This window comes from Parasteatoda tepidariorum, chromosome 3, assembly GCF_982258835.1.
Source record: "Parasteatoda tepidariorum strain Cologne lab strain chromosome 3, Ptep-v5.0, whole genome shotgun sequence".
Lineage (NCBI taxonomy): Eukaryota > Metazoa > Arthropoda > Arachnida > Araneae > Theridiidae > Parasteatoda > Parasteatoda tepidariorum.
In genome coordinates this window covers 32,880,725-32,903,457 of record NC_141757.1, presented here as the reverse complement: position 1 = coordinate 32,903,457, position 22,733 = coordinate 32,880,725, and the positions used below count along the sequence as shown (strand labels likewise).

The following is a 22,733-nucleotide window of genomic DNA, read 5'->3' as shown; positions in this document are numbered from 1 at the left end:
GTTATCGAAATATAACAAATCACTATTAATGAAGACGGCTGTAGAAAACATCAAAAATCTGTTTGTTTGCCGGATGAAGTCTTTTCTAAACATGTGGTCTTAGAATTTTTTCAACATCTCTCAGCTTTTGACGGCAATCAGAAAGGTCATTGACGTTTTTTACGCGCATTTTCTTCTATAACTATTCATCAGATTTCGATATAATTTTTTCGCCTCACTCAAATATTAATGTGCAGCCCCAATGATTAGTTCTTATATTCGTCTTGCATGTCTGGAAAAATATGGCATTTTAATTGCTGGAGTTAGTATAGTAACAAGATTTAGGAATATGTTTGAAATATTTCGATGAATTTTGCTTAATATATGCAAATCAATGCTATCAGCTCCGATAAACTCTTTTGTTACTCCTGAATTGATTTAATATTTTACGGAAATTGCAGATGTTACTTTTCGTTATCTTCGAGCAACACATGGTGTAGTTCACCTGTATATATATCAATAAAACGGAAAACCAAACGCTCTTTACTTATTTATCAAGGGAATCTTTAAAAGGTGAGTTATTTTTAAAACTACAGTATGTGTTTAAAACTACAATAATGTGTGTTATCTTTCTATGCCTACTTTTATCAAATATTGTTTCACATTGAATGATTTCTAGATATTTAACAAAAAAGTAAATTTTTTGCCCGAATCAAAATTTTAAAATTGTTTTTCCGGGTTCCAAGCAAAAATTATCGACACAGTTTTCAAAGCAAATTTTACAAATAATGTGACCAGAGACGTGGTGGCTCAGCGGATACAGCACTCACCTCCCAATGAGGTTGCGGGTTCGAATCCCAGCGATGGCTGGATGATACTAGTTTCAGTCCGACCACAGTGCTGACATAAAATATCTTGGGTTAGAGTCCCCTTGCATTGGGAGGTTCTCGTGGTATTCCTCTCCATGTAACGCAAATGTGGGTTAATTCCATCAAAAAGTCCTCCCCGAAAGCAAAATTTCTCCCAATGCTTGATCCAGGAGTTTCCTTGTCTTCTGAATTGGATTCAAAATTTCGAGGCTATTCATTGAAAGTCATAAACTCATGATTGGTTCGGCTGTTTAATGACGCTTATAAAATAAAATAATGTGGTCATGTGATATCTATGTAAGAATCATGATTTACTATAGAATACCTATAACAGATCGGCATAGAACGAAAATAAAAATCTTTCTCACATTGTCTGCAGGCATTCTCTATAATGGCTATGCAAATTATACAATAATACAAGTTTTGTCTATGAACATTAGACATCCATAAAATGACTAAGCATTCTATAAAATTCAGGAACAATGCATAGAAATATGTTAGCATTTTAAAAAGTTATGGTTAAGTACAGGATAATTGTTGTGAAAAAAATTTCTATTGTAATTGTAAGATCCACTAACGCCGCTGTTCCTTTGGTTTTTAAAATTTACATAGCATTTTAATTTTGCTGTGTAAAAATTATAAGACTCAAAAACTTGAAATTACGAAGTAAGAGAGAAAATATGCTTAAGGAATATGATAGAATTAAATAAATTTTTAATGTTCAATAGTTTGTTCGAGAATATAACTGTGAAACTTGTAGCGAAAAAGAAAAAAAAAAGAAGAAGAAGCAGTCGCTTTGCAGCTTGCAGTATCGCAAATACCAAGTTGAAAATTAAAGCCCTGAAAAAAAATTTTTATTAATGTGCAGTGCGAATTTTTTTTTTTTTTTTTTTTTTTTTTTTTTTTTTTTTTTTTTTTTTAAGTATTTGATTTTTTGAAATTCAATTTCTCAAGAACTACTTGACCAATTTCGCTCAAATTTTGTATTTTGCAATATAAAATTATGTTCTCTAAAATGAGGTAAAAAATTTTACACCTTACAATTCAAACTTTTTCACCATTATTAAATAAAATAATAAATATTTACAAAAAGTTATTTTTTTGCATGGAATTATCTTTGGATAAACGAATTTTATAATTGTGTGCAAACATTTTTCAATTCGCTACAAAAGTTCTCGAGATATAGCGAAATACGCAAAAGGTAAAATTAAAATTAATTGGTCCAAATTTTGGAGCGATGTCCTGGCCAAACTGTTGGGACCATACTTCCCGGATTGCGGCTACCCCCGATATTTTGGGGGTCAAAAATACGAATTACCGTGGAAAAAAATAAATGTTTACTCAGAGAAAGTACGCTTCTGTGTATGATTCCGTAACTTAAAATATCGTCTGCTGTCCTTAATTAGCATATTTAAAGTCAATCCTTCCAGCTATTTAGAATTAGTCCTAGAACGTGAAAATCCTATCATTAGATCAAACGTTATTCAAGGTGGTCCGTTTTTTTTATTTGCGTACTGCACTTGAGTTATTTTTTTCTTCAAAATTTTAATTAGTTCTAAACTTATTGCTCTAAAAGACCTTTTATCCATTTTTGTACGAAAATTTATTCATTTCTATCGAGACCTTTATTTTATAAGCTAGCGCTTTATTCCAAAATTAACAAAAATAATTAATTAAAAAAATAAAAAGATAAGAAGAGAGAATGAAGATTGCTCTCAGATAATAATCTAAACAGTTATATTAAAAGTTTAAAAATACAAAAATTAAATTAAATTACGAAAGATAAAATTTTTTTCTTATTTGAACTGATAAAAATGAAATCGTTTAGCAGTAAAATTACTTTACTGCATACATGCATTGAATACATACATTCCTAAGCTTCATTTTTTTCCCCTCCAAGTACTTAACTCGTAAGTACTCGCTACGATTCTTAACAGCATTTTATTGCTTAAAATTATTATATTTTATTTAGAAAATGTTCTTTGTGGAACATATCATTTTTTTAGGGGAAAGAAAAACAATGAATAATAATGAAGGTTGGTGAGCGGGGCTCAGTGAAAAATCCAGGAAAGGCCACCTCTATGTGGCGACCTCCTCTATTTACGACCAAAAATTAAGACTTGTTCTCTGTGTTGAATTTGAAAATAAGTGATGAAAAAAACAACAAAAATTAAATATTCATCAATTAAAAAAAAAAAAAAAGAAAAACGAAAGAAAGCGTTATGGTGTAAAAAAACTCCATCGCAATCCGTGCGGTGTGAAGGGGCGTACGAGGCTTGAAGGCACACTGACCATAAAAACGATTTAAAATTAATAAAAAAAAAATTTTACCTCTGAAATATTTTTAATTCAGTTTTTAAATAATAATAACCCTTAACTATACTTCGAATATAATTATTATAAGATAGCGAGTTATTGTTTCCTATTACTAGAAAAAAGAATTCATTTCAGTATGATAAGTTCAATGTTTCAATTCAGTAACTTGAGTCTGCCTTTTCATCACAATTGCGATTTTAATTATCTTCAATTAAAATAAAATCAATGATTGTGAACATCCAAATATCTCTTGACCTCAGTGTTTTTGTTTCATACTCCTATGGTTATAAATTTTTTTTATGATAAGTCTAAGATAGAATGTGCTTATAAATCTAGCGGGGCGGCACATGTGAGTCTACAAATCTTCAAATGCAAACATAATTTATAACAAAAACAACACTCTTGGCAGAAAAGTCGTATAGTTTTATGAGAAAATCATAGGGGAACCATTGCAAAAGAGCGAGAATTTACATGTGCGAGAATTTACATAGGAACTAAAGCCAGACACGGAGATTCTCTTGTACTAGTTCATACAATGACCGCAAATAAGGTCTCAAAGGAGCACACATAGTTCTGGATTCAGGTCTGGTGATCTAGCTGACAGATATACCCTGTTAATATTTTCATATTTTTGAAAATTATCCCCATAGTGAGGTCTATTAGGCAGAGCGCTGTAATCCATTAATATTAAATTTAAGAAACTGAATCCCGAAAAAGTGAATGTAGGGTTCTGAAAACCTATCTCTATACTCTATTAATAGGGCCTCTTATAAGGAACTTGGGGCCATCTATCATGATTCCTTCCCAAACCATTAACTTCCGTTTCCATAAAGGTTGTATTCTCAGGCAGTGGAGGGTCTCTGGTCGATACATTGATATTGAAGAATGCCAATAATTCTTTAATGGGTATTGGTTAGCGACCTCTACAGACCTCTGGTCACATTAAGTTGCGTTTCGTAGACTTTATATGAATTTATATCATGACTATAGACCTATGGGCACCTTTTTATCATGACTATAGTATATCATGACTATAGACCTATGGGCACCTTTATAAGGTGTGTAAGGTGTACAATACATGCCTTATAAAGGTTCAAAGACTTTAAACTCCCATCTAACTGTATCCTTGGGTAGGACAGTTGGAATTCGCAGTTGTCGGAGAAGACAACTAGAACCTGAAAACAGCATAACAAGTGGATCAACTGCCGTAGAAACATCTAAACTGCTTTATTTTTCGGATGAAATCACGATTAATGACCTGAATAACATTGAAAGATTAAAAGATTTTAAGATTAAGATTAAGAGATTATTACATTAAAGACTAAGAGATTAAGAGACCAATTTTTGTTCGATCCTGTAAACACTGTTTCAGACGTTCAGAGAACGATTACGCAAGATCATGTGCGTGTATTATATTTGTTGAATGAATATTTTGTTTGTATTATGTCAAATTATCTTGGTACCAAATTTAATGTAAATAATTTCTAATAGTTCAGTATAGATAATCAGTAAAATCTAAAAACTCTCTTAATTTTGAACACCAGGATGAAATGTATTGGGTTATAACAGAAACTTGGTATTATAATGGAAATCTTGGTACCAAATTTAAATTAAATCAGGTCCGATATTTCAATATCGATAATCAACAAATTCTAAAAACTGTTTTAATTTGGAACACAAGGATGAAATGTATTAGATTACAATAAAAGCATTTTTTTTTTTTTTTTTTTTTTTTTTTTTTTTTTTAAGTCTGAAATAAAACTTAGTCGTTTCTCTGTCTGATGATCATTTGCCATTTTTTGGGAAACTTATGAGCTTGAAAACTGAACTAAGTGCGATTTGATGTCATCATTTAAATTTTTACCATTTAAAATATTTTGTAAATTACGAAATATATAATTCTGACGTACTAGGTCGAGGATCACATATCGCAAAGGAATTGTGTTCAACCACTCAATGAGACGACACGAGAGAAATTGTTGAACCTTGGTCGGGAGGTGATGTCGCATCCCCCATGTATCCCTGACCTTGTAAAATCGAAATATCGTCTATTTCGATTAGTACAAGACTTTTTAAATGGTAAAAATTTCAATAAGAACTCTGACACCAAATCGTACTTAGTTGATATATTTATGCTGATAAGGACCAAAAGTTCTATGAGTATAGGATGTTAAAGTTACCGGACAAAAGGTCATCGAACAGAATGACGGATGTGTGATTAAAGTTTATTTTGTGTGCAGAAAAGATTATCAACTCGACTTTTTTGCCAACCAAAAAGGTTCAATGTTTAAATTTTAGACGAAATTCATAATTTTTGCTTCATAATTTATGTTTCTATTTATACTGTAGAATCAGCCATGGTAAGCGTGGTCATACCTTTTTTGATGTCTGTCATTCTTGGCAGAACTATTGATTTGAGGACGTATGATATCGGGGGAGATATCTATGACAGTCAGGATTATACGGAGGTACATTTTTACTCCTATACTTTTTATTACTTATTTTGAACTTACTTACATTTTACATTTAGAATACATTTTAACTACTTTTTATGTGCTATGAAAACTCAACAACTAAAACATACTATGAGAACTCAAGATTTACTAGTTGTATTTATTGTTCATGACTATTCATTCGTGCTATGCTATATTTACTCTTTAGGTTCCGTTGCATGTTCTGAACTCAACGTACAACATTTTGGACCAGAATGTCTATCCATACTCTTACGTAGGACTTCCAGCTGATTTAGTGTTGCGAATTAAATCGAATCATCTGAGTTCAGCCTCAGGCACCTTGGGCCTTGACGGACTTCTTAAGACTCAACATAAATCGAAAGCTACAACCATCGTAGTTTCATCATTTTATCAAACGGTGAGGCAGTTAATTACAAATACCACTGTGAAATTTCTTTATTTGCTTTCTTTTAATAATTCATTTATTTATTATTGTTGTAAATATACTATGCTGTAATTGCTGTGTCCCTTATGACTTTATTTGAAAACTAATCTATACATATGGACATATGTTGTTACGTATGAATTAGGAAACTAATCCATATATACAGTTCACTGCAACACAAAGCAGCTTGAAAAACAGTAAATAGTTACCAGAGAAAAATAAATAATTGAAAATGAACAATAAAAAGTCAAAGAAGGATAAAGGGAAATGTCAATTATAGTCTGATCATTGCGAGTTTGCAGTTGATCTAGCTTCCTAATTTGCGCTCATTGCCATAAAAACTAGCGCACCTAGAAAGAGTTATCAGAATGAAACGAAATTTTACATACCAAAGTGCAACGTTGATATAAGTAAGTGAATTAAAAATCAAAGCGAAATGATAATTTATTACTATTAAGATTACAAATGAAAGAAGATTTCAGTACCCTCTTGGGATTCCTCTAACGCGAATACAGAATGATGTGTTGGGGTAGTCTCTTTTAATGTCCTGCGGCATCTCACTTGTTGCTGTAATACAGTTGCTGTAACACACCACTAAATTGACTAAACTTGGAAGGTGTCCAACAAGCCATCTCAACTAGTCCCAGATATGATAGTTCGGTGGCAGATCTGGTGATCTAGCAGGCCAAGGAAGTGTGTAGAGAAATGTGACGGAGGCATTCCTGTGTCACCCTTGCTGGGTATTATCTTTTGATAATCAAGCAAGCATTGTCTGGTTGAAAATGGTACATTGGAGCTCTGCTATGAGTGGCAACACAATTGGTTTGGTCACCACATGTGGCCAACAGACCTGTGAAGCGGTTTTACAACTTTTCTCGCCCACTGCGTAAAAATACATCCCCAGAACTCCAGAGATCCGAAGGTCCCAAGCCGATCAGACACGGAAACCATCAACCGCCACACAGAAGCCGTGTGTGCAGTTCCGTGCACTGGCTGCCATGTTACCAAGTCAATTTTTGGGGTGATTGACGTATGTCATATGCGATGACACGCCAAAGAATCACACCAGCTGTAGAAGTGGTATGATGCTCTGTAGTGTAGGGAAGATTGAGGCTTTCACCATAGGGCCTCCACACTCGTACACGATGGTTATCACTACCCAAATGAAATTTGGATTTTTCACAGAGAGACACCACTTCAAATGGAGGTAGCGGTAGGCAGGTGTCAATCCTACCAACGCTGTCCAGCAGCTGGCCGTTTCTACAGCAGATGTGGTGGTATGGCGTGTCATCAAATAAGGCACACGATCATCTCTAATATTAATACACAGTGCCATTACATCTCAGCGGTACGTAATAGTCGTCCAGTTACAAGAATTTGTGGTTAAAATTTGCAGAAAAAGCGGAATCGGGTATGTATACCAAACACATGAGGATGGTTCGCGGGTACGTGTTAACATAACTTTTACCTAAGCTAATTACTCCCATACACAGGGCTTTATCTAGGAAAGCGTTGACCCTAGGCATAAAACTATCAAGGGTGCTGATTGTTACTTTAAACCAAAGTTACATGCTGTTTAATTGTGAAGAGTTTTTAAATTATTTTAACATAATTAAATTACGATATATAAGTAAATTTATGGTTATACTTATTTCAATTTTAGTTAACTCTTATTTTTAATAGATAATTCTTAAGGAAAAACGCAAATATAATATATTTGAAACATTTAAGGGGCCCCCAGAAACGTGGGGCCGTCGACCTGGGCCTCTCAGGCCTTATAAATAAGGCCTTGCCCATACAAGCTAATTTCTCCTCACGCTGCTTTACTTTTGTAATAAGGCGAATTATATTTTAATTTTTAAATATCTGTCAACACTATTAAATAATTTTATAATATATAATTTGCATCCGTTACCGTTTTGTTAAGCCTTGTTCAAATTTAGCTTAATATTCTCTCTGAGCTGTGTGCGTAGTGTATGTTTGATTAACAATTAGCATCAACTAAATTTATTTTATGAATTAGTGTAAATGAGCATCCTAAATAAATGATTCCTACTTGGTAGTTTATAGTACTGACTCTTATATGTATCAGATCTTACTTGTAAATTTAACTTTAAATTTTAAATTAATTGTAAATTTTAGTGTTACTGAATGCTAAAAATTGACGCTAAATAGTGTGAAAGATTCTCTTTGGTGTTTCATGTCGTCAAGAACTGTCCACTGATTGATTGTGTTGTAAACTCCAAGAACTAAGAGTTTTCTGTGGTGTTTCACAACACTACACCAGATTGGTATAAAGCAGTTTCCGCCATTTTTGATTTTAAGATACATGGAAATTTTTTATATTGTATATTTTGTAGGTTTACAGAGAGTTAAGTGACAACGCAAAGCTAATCCCCCAATGGTCAGAGCAAATTAAAAGGAGTCGTACTCATTATGCCGCATCTGCCATCTATGGTGGATGGAGTGCTATATTCTATAAAGTGATCTGCACTCACCCAGATGACGATAAGACTGTCAGGGACATCTTGACATCGAAATTAGGAGTAATGGGAACAATTTCTGAAAAGACAGTAGGTAATAAATATTCTTTTCATTTTAAATAATGATAAGAAAAATAAATTTCAAACCAAAAATGCAACTTTAAACCCAAGATGACGGGGGAAGCATAAAATTTAGATTGGTCTCTTAGTCATCTTGAAACTCGATTAAATTCTTAATTTTCATTTTCAAACCTTTGATGATATAGTATACTTTTACAGCACTATACTTTTTAAGAAAGATCGAAAATAACAGCGTCGCACCTTTAGATTGAAACAAACAGCGCTTCATAATTTTTAGTGCTTTCATTTTTCTTCCTTAAAAAATTTAAAAGAATAAAATGATACAGTTACTTATTTTGGAGAGATATTTTAATGCTGTACATTTTCCCATGTTTTAAAATTTATTTTTAATTTTGCTTCAACTAGCAAAAATTGATCTGGAGTAAACTAAAAAATTATACCGTCGTTTAATTTCGCAAAAACAAAAGATTTTTCAAAAATTCAATAAAAAACAAACCTTCACTACTTACTTTACTAATGTAAACAATGACATGCTTCTTAAAACCGGAAGAAATTTAGAACACTTCCGCTGTATCCCTCCGCTTATGTCATGCTTACGAGGTAATGTGTGAACAGGCTTAATATTCCAGGAACTTTTTTTATCGTGATTTGTGTTTAAAATTACTCATAATTTTGTCATTCATAAGAGTTTTCTGCAATTTATAAATTCTAACAGATCATGAGCCTACAACAAATGTAACAAAATTAATATCACAGCATAAAAAAAGCGTAAAGTTAGTCATGTTTTTCGTGTTATCCTTTATTTGGTTATATTTGTGTAAAATAGCACAGTCGGTTATTTTGAGTAGCATCACAGCAAGCTTGCTGTGTCTTCCGAATTCATTTGCCATTTGCTTCATTGCAAGTTACATTGAAAGCCGGATGCTATTTAGGCAAAGTATGAAATAAACGTCCTGATGAGGTTATTATGTAAATGATGTGTATGTTACTGTGAATGACCGAAATCGGTGGTTGTTGACTTTCACCGGTGAATGTTGACAATCACATATTACGATTCACATTTACGATCACGATTATTAAACATCAATTCACTAGTATACAATCTTGATACTAGCATAAACTTATTCCCTTATGACCTCAGAACACAGGGCATCACAGATTCGACAAATCAGTTAGTGGCGCTTCGCACCAACACTGAACTATCCAAAATATCAAGCATTTGATCTTGATGTACCCTTTGATAGATATACACCGAAGAGCCATTACATTATGACCACCCTGCTAATAACATGTAGGACCACCTTTAGCCCTTAAAACTGCTAGCACCCCCCGGGGCATTAATTCCACAAGGTGCTGATAGGTAGTCTGAGGTATCTGGTACCAAGCGCTCACCAACTGGTCCTGCAATTCCCTCGCATTGCGTGGCAGCACGAATTTGGTTTTCCAAGTAGGACCACAAATGCTCTATTGGATTAAGGTTAGGTGAATTTGGGGGCCAAGACATGACTTGAAAGTCACTGGAATGTTCCTCGAACCAATCCATGACGATTCGACCCTTATGACTTGGTGCATTCTCCTGTTGGTAAACACCATCCCCCGCAGGAAAAACCGTTGCCATGAATGGGTGAACCTGGTCTGCAACTATGTTCAAGTAGCTTACAGACGTCAGGGATTGTTCTATGAGGATTATGGGTCCTAATGTGCCCCATGAAAACATTGTTCCATTAAACCATGAAAACCTGGGCGAGCCCATTGTTATAGACGGAGGGTGGTCATAATGTAATGGCTCTTCGGTGCATGTTGCAATTATCGATTTCTGCTCTCCCCTGGTGGATAAACGGTACCGGAGGAGACGGGAAAGAAAATTCGGAATATCCTTTCTCTTTAACGTTCTGAACTAAACTGAGGATGGATATTTACTCTGTCTTTCGATACATGTTAAATATAAGGCCATCATCCAATCACAATTTGTGACATTAGGCATGCGTTATATTTATTCTTTTTATATCATTATGCCAATACAATAAGCAGTTTTTTGAAGGTAATAAAGTATTTTACTTCTGTCAGTTCTTAGTTTTTTTAATAAATATCGAAAATAATTGATAAATAATAATTGATAAAAATAATTTGATAAATTTGAAAAATTTTAATAAAATCCAAAAGCGGACAAATGTATAGTTTTAAATTATTTACTCAAAATCACAAATAGCAAAAACTTATTGCAATATGATTTCAAGGAAAAAACTATAAAAGTTCTAAAAATACGAAGCACTATTTCTCTTAATCTAATAAAGTGACCCCATTATTCAGTGACATAAGTAAGAACCCCATGTGGGGGGGAGGAGGTTTGAGGGAGCATGATCAATAAATAATGCACAGGGGTGCACAACCTGGTGCCCGCAGTAGCACCTGAACCTGAAACAAAAAGACAAAAAAGAAACTATTATATTTTGTTTTCCACACAAAAAGAATTAAGTTTTTGAGCGCGCCACATCTAAATAAATGTAGTCTTTCGATCGCTTTTTTCGGTGGTTTTTTCGCACTACGAATTTCCCAAGTCCCTACAATTTTGACATCTCATCAATCCCAAATGTCTATTCATAGTGTTCTTAACTCATATAATTTTAAAAATATTGTGTTGAGTCCAAGACAGGGTGCATTTATAATTCTTGCGGGACGGTGCACCTAAGTCTAGAGACGCCACTGCCATTATTTTCAATCTTTCACGAAAAGTATAGTGCGATCGTATGACGCGCAATCATTAAAACTTTAAAAACATAAATTAAAAATTCTTTTCAAATCCGAGAGAGCGAAAGAAGAGGCCACTTTTGCATCCCTCAACCTGTTTTGCAAAGGTAGTACTTCACTTTATTAATGGTTTTTAATAAAAGTTTTATTTCTGATGCACACAGGTCTTTGGAATAAAGCTTTCGAAACCATTAAAAATCATCCAGATTTGAAGGATACAATAAACGTCCAAGTGAAAAGGTTTTCGAGCCATCCCGTTGCAGAAGATATTTCGACGCCTGACAAACTATGGGAAGCCATCAAGGCATTTGAATTTGACGTGGGACTAGTTGGACGTCCGCTTTTTGTGGAATTTAGACCTCTGCGCAAGCTTGACAACCGATTTCCATCTGTAAGACCACACCAGTAAGACTACTTTCGTTTTATTTGCGATCAAAATGAGCTTTACCTACGGCAACACTTCTCATGCTTTCAACAGTAAAAGCTTAGATACTCATAGGAATTGGGAGTACGTTAGTTTTTGTTTTGATTTTCAAACCGATTAACATTGTTTAAGTTTGGAAACTATATGGAACATAGTGAGTGAGTAAGCATCGTGAAACGCTAAATTTAATAATTATATATATATATATAAGTGAGGGGTATTATGGAAGGGAAAAACAATGCAATATATTCCCATACACCAGCGGAGAGGTGATGGGGGAGGTTCTAGACATGGAACCGGTCTTTTCCCAGATTTCGTATTCAAGTTTTGCGATTTAAAATATGGGCCCAATCAAGAAAGCAACGCTCACACATATCACCCAACAATGGCCAAGCACCTAGCATCGTTTTCCGGCGGTTATATTTTACCAGTCATGGTTGAAATGCCACGTAATTTCTCTTCAGTCAGGTGACGTGGACAACGCCTAAGCTACAGATACCCCTTTCGCCAAATTTCCACACCGTAGCCAATGAGAACACTTTCAGCGACGACTGATTTAAAGTTCCCTTTTCTGCGTATATACATCAATTGTTTTAGCAGCTATCAGGATTGAATTGACGATCCCAGTATAATTTGTATAACTTTTATGGTATCTTTTTATCTCAGCAAGATGTTTTCTATGCGGAACTAAACATGACCCCGTTCAGAAAGGACCTTTGATTTAGCTGCACTAAGGTCACGGTTCAGTGGGGAGGGGGGGCATGGAAAGAAAAATTAACTTTACTTAGAATTATTCACCACCGAAAATAATACATACTTGCCATATTTCTTCAGTTACGAACTCATTTTTTTTTACATTATTACACTACAATTTCAGTTTATAGAAACGCGCGCAGAAACGTATAGTTATCAGCAAAATATCCATGTTGCCTTTCTTCTGACGGCTTTGAAAAAGCAATTTGGTGACAACGACAGCCATCCAAGTTGATTTTACTTATGCACATCTGCCCTAATAAGTTGAAGAAATATAACTATTAATAAAATTTTCATTAAACTACAGTGAAATTTCTTTTCGTATTTAAGAAAAAGCCGTAAGCTAACAAACATAATCGATGCAATCTTTTAAATATTTGACTATAAAAAAAAGGAGTCGTCATCAATTTGTAAGGAACAATGAGTAAAATCTTATGAAAACAATTTGCATACACATATCTCTCTCCAGTGAATTTATTAAATACAATCAATTCGCTATAATTCGAAGTACGATAACTCGAATATTACTATAACTCGATTTTTTTATGAGGTCCCGACCCTTTCATCTTCAATTTCATGTTAATTATTCTCGATTACTCGAATTTTACTCCTTTTAACTCGATTTTTTTTATCCTTTAAAGCAAGAAAAAAAATAACCTAGGAGCTGATATCTTGCTCCTTCCTTTGCAACACACACACAATGTCTTTCCACTCTTCATGGAGAAGCTAAAGCTGTCCCTCTTGAAGTATGTGAGCAATGGTTAAATGAAACGTTACCAAATTTACTTAAAGGATACAGTTAAAATGATGTTTTCAATATTGATGAAATAGGTTTAATTTTTAAATGTCTTCCAAATAAGACTATGATGTTTAAGGATGAAAACTGCTCAGGGGGTAAAATGAGCAAGAAACGTTTGACTGTCCTAGTTGGAAGAAATGCGCTTGGGACAGAGAAATTGCCCTTAGTTGTTATCGGAAAATACCGAAATCCCCGATGTTTCAAGTATGTAAAAACGTATCCTTTGGATTACAAGTCTAACAAAAAGTTTTGGATGACATCAGTTTTATTTGAAGACTATGTAAGAAAATTGGATCGGAAATTCTTCGCTAAAAAAAGAAAAGTAATGCACAGCGCATAGTGATCTACCTAATTTGAAAGCAGTGAACTTGCAGTTTCTCCCGCCAAACACAATAGCAAAGTTGCAGCCGATGGACCAGGGTATTGTAAAGTGCTTCAAACAGTCTTATCGTAAATGGCTTGTCTGAAAAATGATCTTAAATATTGTAAGCATTTAGAAGATTTGTAATTAATAAATAAGCATTAATTAAGTAATCCGACAATATTTTGAAAGTCCAAAACCGAAACTAACGGTAAGTCGAACTTCCGATATGTCGAAGTTTTTCGTCAGTCCTATCAGATTCGAGTTATCGCGAATTCGCTGTATTAAATTTTATGAACTATTTTCAGAGATGGAGAATTATAGTTAATAAAGATTTTTGATACCTTATCCTTTTCTTTTTAATTTTTAATTCTTCAAAATAGTGAGTTGGACAAAGAAATGGAAATCCTTGATGAAATGTATGATGACTTGAGGTTTTCAATGGGAGCCATGAGGAAATGGTTATCCAACTCGCTGACGGAATTTACCAATGAACAAGAAGACAAGGTAAGTATTTATACATTCAAAAAGTAGTACAGTGAAACCTCCAGGAAAAACCACCTCTGTGTAGCGACCACTTCCATTTACGACCACTTTTGGGAGGCACGGAATTTTTTTCCATAGACTTTGTGTTGAAGGAAACCTTTAGGAGCGACCATCAAAACCTCTCCTAACGACCGGACAGACCACTGTACCAAATGCAGAAAGGGTCAAATAAGTGAACACGAAGTAATATCAAAACAAATAAGCAGGTTAAAATGTATTCAAAATATTTGTGTGAGGTTCTTATTTAGAGAGCTCTTTTTGACGATACAACCTCATGTTGCAATAAGAGTGCACTAAAGACTATGCTATCAATAATTTACTTTTAGAGTTGAAAGTTAAATTAGAAATGAAAACTTATTTCAGAAAAAACTAAGCACCTCAATCAAACAATTAACCTCATCTTTTAAAGCTAACTAATTTTTATGATATGAAATTAAAAGCAATTTTAACAAAAAACATAATTGTTTATTTATTTAAAATAGTTCTATCATTCATAATTATTAAATTTATTTGTGCATAGAATTATATCAGTTATTTTTACAGACACTAGATTTTATACATCAATCCGTCTTTTCATGACGCCAACAGAAATGGCATTTCCGCACTAAGAAAATTAAATCAACTGACTAAAATTAAAATCATTTGAGAAAATCACATACCTTCTATACCAATTTTGAAGTCAGTCAATTACTATTTTACTGTGAAACGGAGGGCGGTCGCTTCCGAGAGGTTTCACTGTACTTTCATAATTGTGACTGTAACCAAGCAGTTATAAAAAACAGCGAAAATATTTTTTTTCTTTACTTACATTTTCCAACGAATAAATTTTTAATTTTTTATTAAAAAACCTGATATTGATTGAAACCTGATGTATAATCTTTAATTAAAAAACCTGAAGTAAATGTCTTGTCAAATAGCGACATACACAGCGTAAAAGCAGAGCTCACAAAGCGCGTGCAGCAGATTGAGATGTGAATTACCGTAAGTAGTCCTAGACTTTATGTCCATTATTGATCCGTTTATGGTAATCTGTTGCTTTTCAAAACAATAAAGTTTCGATGCACTTCCGTCTATGGATGGTTGATTAAATGTAAACAATAACAAGCTTTTTAAAAACGGAAGAAATTTCGAAAATTTCCGATGTATTCGTCCGCTTATGTTATACTTACGAGGCTATGCGTAAGCAGGCTTAATATTCTAAGAAGTTTTATTATTGTGATTTGTGTTTAAATTAACGAGTGATTTTACCATTCATAAGAGTTTTTTCTAATTTATAAATTCTAACAGGTCTTAAACCTAAAGCAAATTTAAGATAATTAACATCACAACATAAATAAAGTGTAAGGTTTGCCTTGATTTGAATGCTATCCCTTATTTGGCTATATAAGTGTATTGCTGTTTGTCATTTTTTGGATAGAATCATAGCATGCTTGAGAACTTTTCCAAATTCGTTTTTTGCTTGTTCCATTGAAATTTAAATTGAAACAACGCGTTATAATGAGGGCATATTGCCATATATAAGTATAATAATATTGGATGGCGGGCTTTTTCAAGCTCAGATGTAAAAATCAATCGCAAGTAGTAACCCGGAAGTCTTACGACGAATTTTAACCACCAACGCCACCTGTGCTTAGCTTTCTTCGGTTAATCATCCATTGATAGAACTACTTCACTGAACTTTTCACTGTCTGTGGCAATGGTACGAGGTAAAACTTTTTTAAGTGGGGACCTAGGGTAAGCATTTAGGACAGTTAGTGTATCGGATCTGGGAGATACGTTTCAGAATCTTCCCTATTTAAATTGCGTATATTCCTGTTTCCATAGCAGCCTAGACACTAAGGTGGTTCTCTCGTTAGGCAGGGAGTAGAGTTCAAGCTGTATGTAAAACATGAGTCTTTTTTGAAAAAGCTATGATGGGTTCTCGACTTGAGGCTTGTGTGAAGCTAATGGGTTTCCAACAGACACTGTTCTAAATGCTCAAGTATCGCTCTATAGTGACTCTAAGAAATTATTTCGCGATTTTACGCGATCGGGACCGTGATTACATTTTTCTCACTTTACGGCCCTCAGTAACATATTTAATACAAGTTTTTCCGACTTCAGCCCATGATCACACGGATTGATTTCAAATTAGAACGTTATATTTCGATTTTAAACCACACAAGATAGTGGTTGAGGAAGGTAATTTCAAATAACAGGCTTTGAGCCGTGGTGGCTCAGGCGATAGAGCATTCGCCATCCAATGAGGTGAACCGGATTCAAATCCCAGCAATGTTTGACCGATACGAATTCCGCATCCGGCCTGCATCGACCACAGTGCTGACGTAAAATATCCACGGTTGTAGACCGATTATGAGATAGAGTCCCCTTGCCATCAGGCTAACCGTGGGAGGTTTTCATGGTTTTCCTCGCCATGTTACGCAAAAGTGGATTAGTTCTATAAAAGAGCCCTCCACTAAGACAATTTTCTCCCAATACTTGATCCAAGAGTTCCCTTGTCTTCTGGATTGGGTTCAAAATTACAAGACTACAAAGTTGAACATTAGTAGTCCTAAACCCAAAATTGGATCGGCTGTTCATAAAATAAAATAATATAATCAGAATTCAAGTACTTTTAAGAGTGAGCTGTATTAACAATAGTTAGATTCGTACCACTTACTTCCATAGTTTTTGTTTCATATTTTTACACACATGAAACACCTATTTATGCATAAAATTAATATTTTGCCACTCAAACAAATAATTGTACAAATAATGTATTATAAGCCAACTCAAGTCAAAGGTTTTGGTGGTTTACCTTTAAGAGAGCAAGATAATCGTGAGGGTAACCATTATTTGCTTTCCTTCACACTTTTTGATGGTAACCATCAAAAATGACCACTACCACAATGTACTAATGAGTCCAGACTACTTTATGATGGTCCAACATCAGAGATGAGGCTCGTTTTGATGATTTGTTCATGCAGGATCTACGAAAAGTTTCATCATGCTATCGTAATATTGATTTACGTTTATTGGAAACATCGTGAGCCACCGTCACCCCGATGTAGAATATCGTATTGTTTTTTGTTGGTCCAACATGAACTAATTTCAAATCTAGAGAGGGTGTCACAATATGGAAAGGTGTGGTTACCCCTGACGATAAAGCCTCACGATTAGAGGATAACGAACTTGCTTTCTATTTATACTTTCCAGCTTTGAAACCTAGCTACGGTCAGTTAATTTTAATAACCGGACGCTCAAATGACTTCAATGATGCAAAAAATCTCTAATAGTAGATGAAAATTGGATTCAATTGCCTTTAGGCTAACCGTGGGCGGTTTCCTTTGTTTTTTTCTCACTTTAAAAATTCCTCCAAGAAAACAAGTTATTAAACTTAATGCTTTATTCAGGAGTTCACTTTGACTTCTGGGTCGGGTTCCGATTCACAAAGCTATAGAGTTTATAAATTTTTGAAATTTGAACTTAAAAATTTGACAGAAAAATAACCTTTTTATTTATTTTAAATGCCTTCGACACTTTTAATGTTTCAGCTGAATAAAATGATATGATATAATTGGTAAATAGTTTGTAACGAGTTAAAGACATGCATAATAAAATACATTGCATACATTGCGTAACTACCTTAAATACGAAGATATTTTTCAAAATTATAAGAACTTACAAAACTTATTATTAAATAACTTTTCCTAAAATTGTGATTGCAGAGTTGTACTCTGACAATTTTGTTAGAAAATTCTAGTACGTGCAATATATCTCTCCGCTTATAGTCAGATGACGTGTGCATCACATTATTCGAAAGGGGTTTAACGATAAAATTAAGATCATATGATAAAATGAGTATGATTAAATGAATTAAAAGTTTATAAAAAAATGCTTCTCTTCACAGATTTTGACAGTAGATTCGAGAAAGACGAGATTCTTAATTAAAAATGATCTTGTTATATTATCTGATTATACTATATTATATACTATTGCTATGTTTTGTACATTATTGCTTTCATCTCCATCAGCTTTTGAAGTTGTTTGACCACCTACGCGGTACCCTTGATTTCTTCAACAGAGTGGCCGGGAATGCCAGTATCTATGACCCGATGGACGCAAACTATTTGAAATCAGCCATGCTGATGTACCATAGGGGTTTAATTAAACAGACCAGTTCCTACAAAATGCTATACTATCGATTGAAAGAAGATTTAGGTAAGCCAAAGAAACTAAAGTGAACGTGAAAACTATAACGTGAAAACTAAAGTGAATATATTTTTTTACTTTATTTTATAACCGTCGTTGAACAGCCGACCCGATTTTTGGGTTTACGACTACTAATGCTCAACTCCGCAGCTATGTAATTTTGAACCCAATCCAGAAGACAAGGCAACTCGTGGATCAAGTATTGGGAGAAGTTTTGCCTTTGCTAAGTACTTTTGGATGGAACTAACCCACATTTGCGCTTGCAGAGGAAGACCACGGGAACGGAAGACCACGGCGAAGGGACTCTTACCGATGATCTGTCTACCACTGAGAATATTTCACGTCTGCACTGTGGTTGATGCAAGCAGGCTAGCCAGCCGGACTACCAGCCATCGCTGGGATTCGAACACGGTTCACCTTATTGGAAGGCAAAAGCTCTATCCCCTGAGGCATCGCGGCAAGTAAATATAGTAGTACCATCATTCAAAAGGTTGCGTACACTATCTGGCCAAAATATCCGGACACTCAATAGTACGAACTCGGAGAGTCCTAAGGCTTACATTAATAGGATGTTGGTTTGGCATCGCACGTCTGGGAGAATTTCCACCAGTTTTTGACAGGTGTCCAAAGAAACTGATCCCAGCTCGTCCATCCCAGCTGAAGTAAATGCATGCAGTGAGGACGGCTTATTTAGGCAATTCGCCTTTTAATTCATTTCAAAGGTGTTCTGTGGGATTTAAATCGGGGCTCTGAGAAGGCTAATCCAGTTTACCTATTCCTTCAGAGCATGGAAGTACAAATCTCGATGTGTGAGTGGAGGTGTTAACTCGCTGGATGAGAAATGGGCCTTCCTTGAATTGGGATGGCAGCCCAGTGAAGAATATCCGCATACATCTCATAGTTCATATTTCCAACCATATGAACTAAGGCAGTGTTCCCTAACCTTTTTATCACCGCGGACCTGTCAATGTTTGATAATTTTACGGTGGCCCGCTGGGGGGGAGGGACGTTAATTGCTTATATTTTAGATTATTTTGATTTATTAATTTTAATTTAGTTATATTTAAACATGCCTTCAAAATAAAATACAGTTACACCAAGAAATAAATATAATGTGATTTAACATTTTAACTTACTAGAACGTTAAATCAATGAGAACCCTGAGCTTGTTTCTTTACAATGAGACTGTTCCTTTTATGGGTAAATCGGAGACAATGACACCCGAAGTGTGTTGCTTATGTCCAGTTTTTCCGTTGCTTTGTTTTGGTTGCTGTTACTGTAGAAAACCCCGCTTCACACAGATAGGTTATCGGAAATGGCAACATGGATTTAAGTGCTGTGGTGGCAATCTCGGGGTATTCTGCCATAACTTTAATCCAGAACACCGGCAGAGTTGTTGTCTCGAGCGTAGTTTTAAGGTCACCATCGTTTGCAATCTCCAGCAGTCGATATTCTTCTTGCACAGACAAGCTAAATTCCACCGATTTGTTGACAAATGGGTCACATATCCATTCCTTACCAGATATTTTTAAATTGGGGTATAAACCTAGGAATTTAAATTCAGTTTCAATGAAATGGGCGGCCCGGTACCATTTGATCCGCGGATTGGGGAACATTGATCTTAGGGACATAGGTAAAACTATGAAACCATTCCCACTTTTCTAGGTGATTGCTGGGATAATTTTTGCCAAATAATGAAAAAAAGGTAGGAGGAGATATTTTTTCCTGGAAAAAGATCAATCGATGTCGAAATAAACAGAAACATCTTATTACGACATAAAAATTTAACTTTTTTTAAAACTTGAACACTCATTGGAAATTTTTTAAAATGTGGCATGTCATAGTGCTACAAACCCTAGTCATTCTTGCTGCGTAAGTACGATTGATTACATAATAACATCCCTTTTAGATGCCGAATGTGAAGATACATTTAGACGAGGCATAAGTGGACTCTTGAAGGTATCTCATGACGAAAAAATCGAATTGGGTGGTCTTGTCAATGACTTAGAAGAATGCAAGAAAGAATGCGTAGAAGAACCAAAATGCAGATCCATAGGATATGCGGAAAATGCACCAGTTTTGGAGTACGATCATACAAGCAAAGGTCTCAGAATTGTCAGAAAGGAAAGACAGTAAGCAATTAAATTATCATTAAGTACTTTAAGTTTGGAAATCAATAGATTTTTAAATTTGGCTTAAAACTGTAATTGTTGCAGCCATTGTCAGGTGCTTGAGGTACACAAATCTTGTCAGTCAGTATGGTTATATTCAAGCACTATAGGTTATATCAAACACATATTTTATTCAAACACACACCCACTTTTACTCCTTGCAAAAAGAGTAGGCATCTCAAGTTTACATGATTTCCTCTCCTTTTCCATGGTTTCAAAAAATCTTGATTTCTCCGCACTTAAGTAAATTTCAACTTCGAATTATAGAGACGCACTGCGATGGGAATAAAGCAAGATTTGTTGACACTATTGAAACGGAGAGGGGCAAAGTGTAGAGAGAGGGAAAATGGCTCAATTTTGAGACGCCTATTCAATTTACAAAAAGTTTTAACGGCGTTATTGTCGCACTTAAATTATTATCTATTATTCTATCCACATGAACAGTAATCACTGATAGAGTTCAGTCAGTATACGACAGTGCAAACCGGTTCTTAAAAAAAGACTGAATGTAAAATCAACACTTAAAACATGCAAACTGTTTGGAAAAGCTGAAATCAACAGAACTTTAATAAAAGATACTAAGCATGTAAAGTTGCTGTTTGTAAATATTCTTCCAATTAATTTTTTAGCATCATCTCACGTTGTGTAAACTAGGTCAGGACCCTCCTTTTATTTAAATTATTTACGTAGTCACGAATGCACTGAGCTCTCATTGCGTAAAACCAGAGCTCTAACCTCGGTGGTAGCTTGAAGCATAACTATTTTCTGACCATTGAGTTCCAGCCTGTCTTGGAAGTACTGGTGACTGAGGAACAATAAAGACCATATTGCTGTTGGTTTCAAAATTTTAGAGACTTAACAAACATGACCCCTTTGGTCTAACTAACTTTTGCAGGAATACTTGCCTTAGGTTAATACTGGATTCCACGCCCCCCGAGTTTCCCCCTTGATCCATTTAAGGCAGACTTAGTTCTGGCTGAAACAGCCAGACTTAGTTCTGACATCGTTTGATCAGCTTCCATCGCATTGTTATTAACGTTCTCAGCAAAATTTTTTAATCTATCATATGCTCGGCCTGAGACCACGGTTTCCATATATAATAATAAATAAAATAAATAAATAAAGTTGTTAATTTGAAAACGTGCAGCTAAAAAAATAAAATCTATTACATTTTAATCTTGTTCAAAATAAGTCATTTTACTAAGAAATCCCACAGGATAGATATTTTAATTGTGAGCAAAAAATTACCCCGATGCCTTAACTCCAGTAGAATCTGCTTGAAAAAAAGTATAAAAATTATTTAAGTTCTCACAAGGTTATTTAATAAGATGATCTGGTCAACAACTGAGAATATTTAGCAATAAATAAATACTGCATTTCAAAGTGCCTATCAGAAGTAAAGCTTATTGCAAATTGTTTCATTGTATTATAGCACTTTTAAATAATTTAATTAAATCTGTTCTTTGACGCGCTTTCAGAAATTGATGTTGTACAAATCTCATACACGAATAATTAAAATTTAAAATAAAAAAAAAATTTGTGTGGTCTCAGTTACATTTCTGTTTTCATTATAAGTACTGATTCAAGCATAAAATTACTCTAAAAATTAAATAATTTTTAAACAGTACTGATTATTGAATGTTTTGAAATTCATAATTGGTAAGAAATGTAATTGTTGTTCATTTTCTTCCCATTCTTAGGTGCTGGCTTTTCTTCAGAAGTTCTCGCACAACTACCTTTGCTCCATCTAAAGTTGATGGATTGACAAAAATTTACGACAGAAATTGTTACTAAACTCTTTTTTCTTTTCTAAACATATTAAATAATAGTTTCCTTTTTGTGCTTTTGACATGCTTTTATTCACAATTGTTTTTTCCCTTTCATCATAATGATAATTTCCCATACATATTGATTATGGATTGTTGACAAGTGCGCAGATGGCGCTGGGGATCAAAATTCGATGTAAAACTTCCAGGTCAATATTTCAGACTGATTTTTACGCCGAAGATTGAAAAAAACAATCTATTTGTGGTGGTATATATTAATTTTCATAATTACTATCATGTTCCACGCATAATGCAATTCGAATTGAAATTTTACACTATATAACGGCT

At 34.4% G+C, this 22,733-nt stretch overlaps 1 protein-coding gene across 1 annotated transcript; it reads left to right on the top strand.

Moving 5' to 3' along the window:
• The first annotated feature begins 435 nt into the window (after positions 1 to 435).
• Positions 436 to 22,461, top strand: LOC107453785 (uncharacterized). Its single transcript, XM_043052619.3, has 9 exons — positions 436 to 552; positions 5,514 to 5,632; positions 5,826 to 6,035; positions 8,423 to 8,639; positions 11,539 to 11,779; positions 14,095 to 14,218; positions 18,271 to 18,457; positions 20,358 to 20,580; positions 22,320 to 22,461. Exons 2-9 carry the CDS (start codon positions 5,522 to 5,524, stop codon positions 22,411 to 22,413), a joined length of 1,407 nt encoding a protein of 468 aa, XP_042908553.2. The 5' UTR covers positions 436 to 552; positions 5,514 to 5,521; the 3' UTR covers positions 22,414 to 22,461.
• Positions 22,462 to 22,733: the final 272 nt, after the last annotated feature.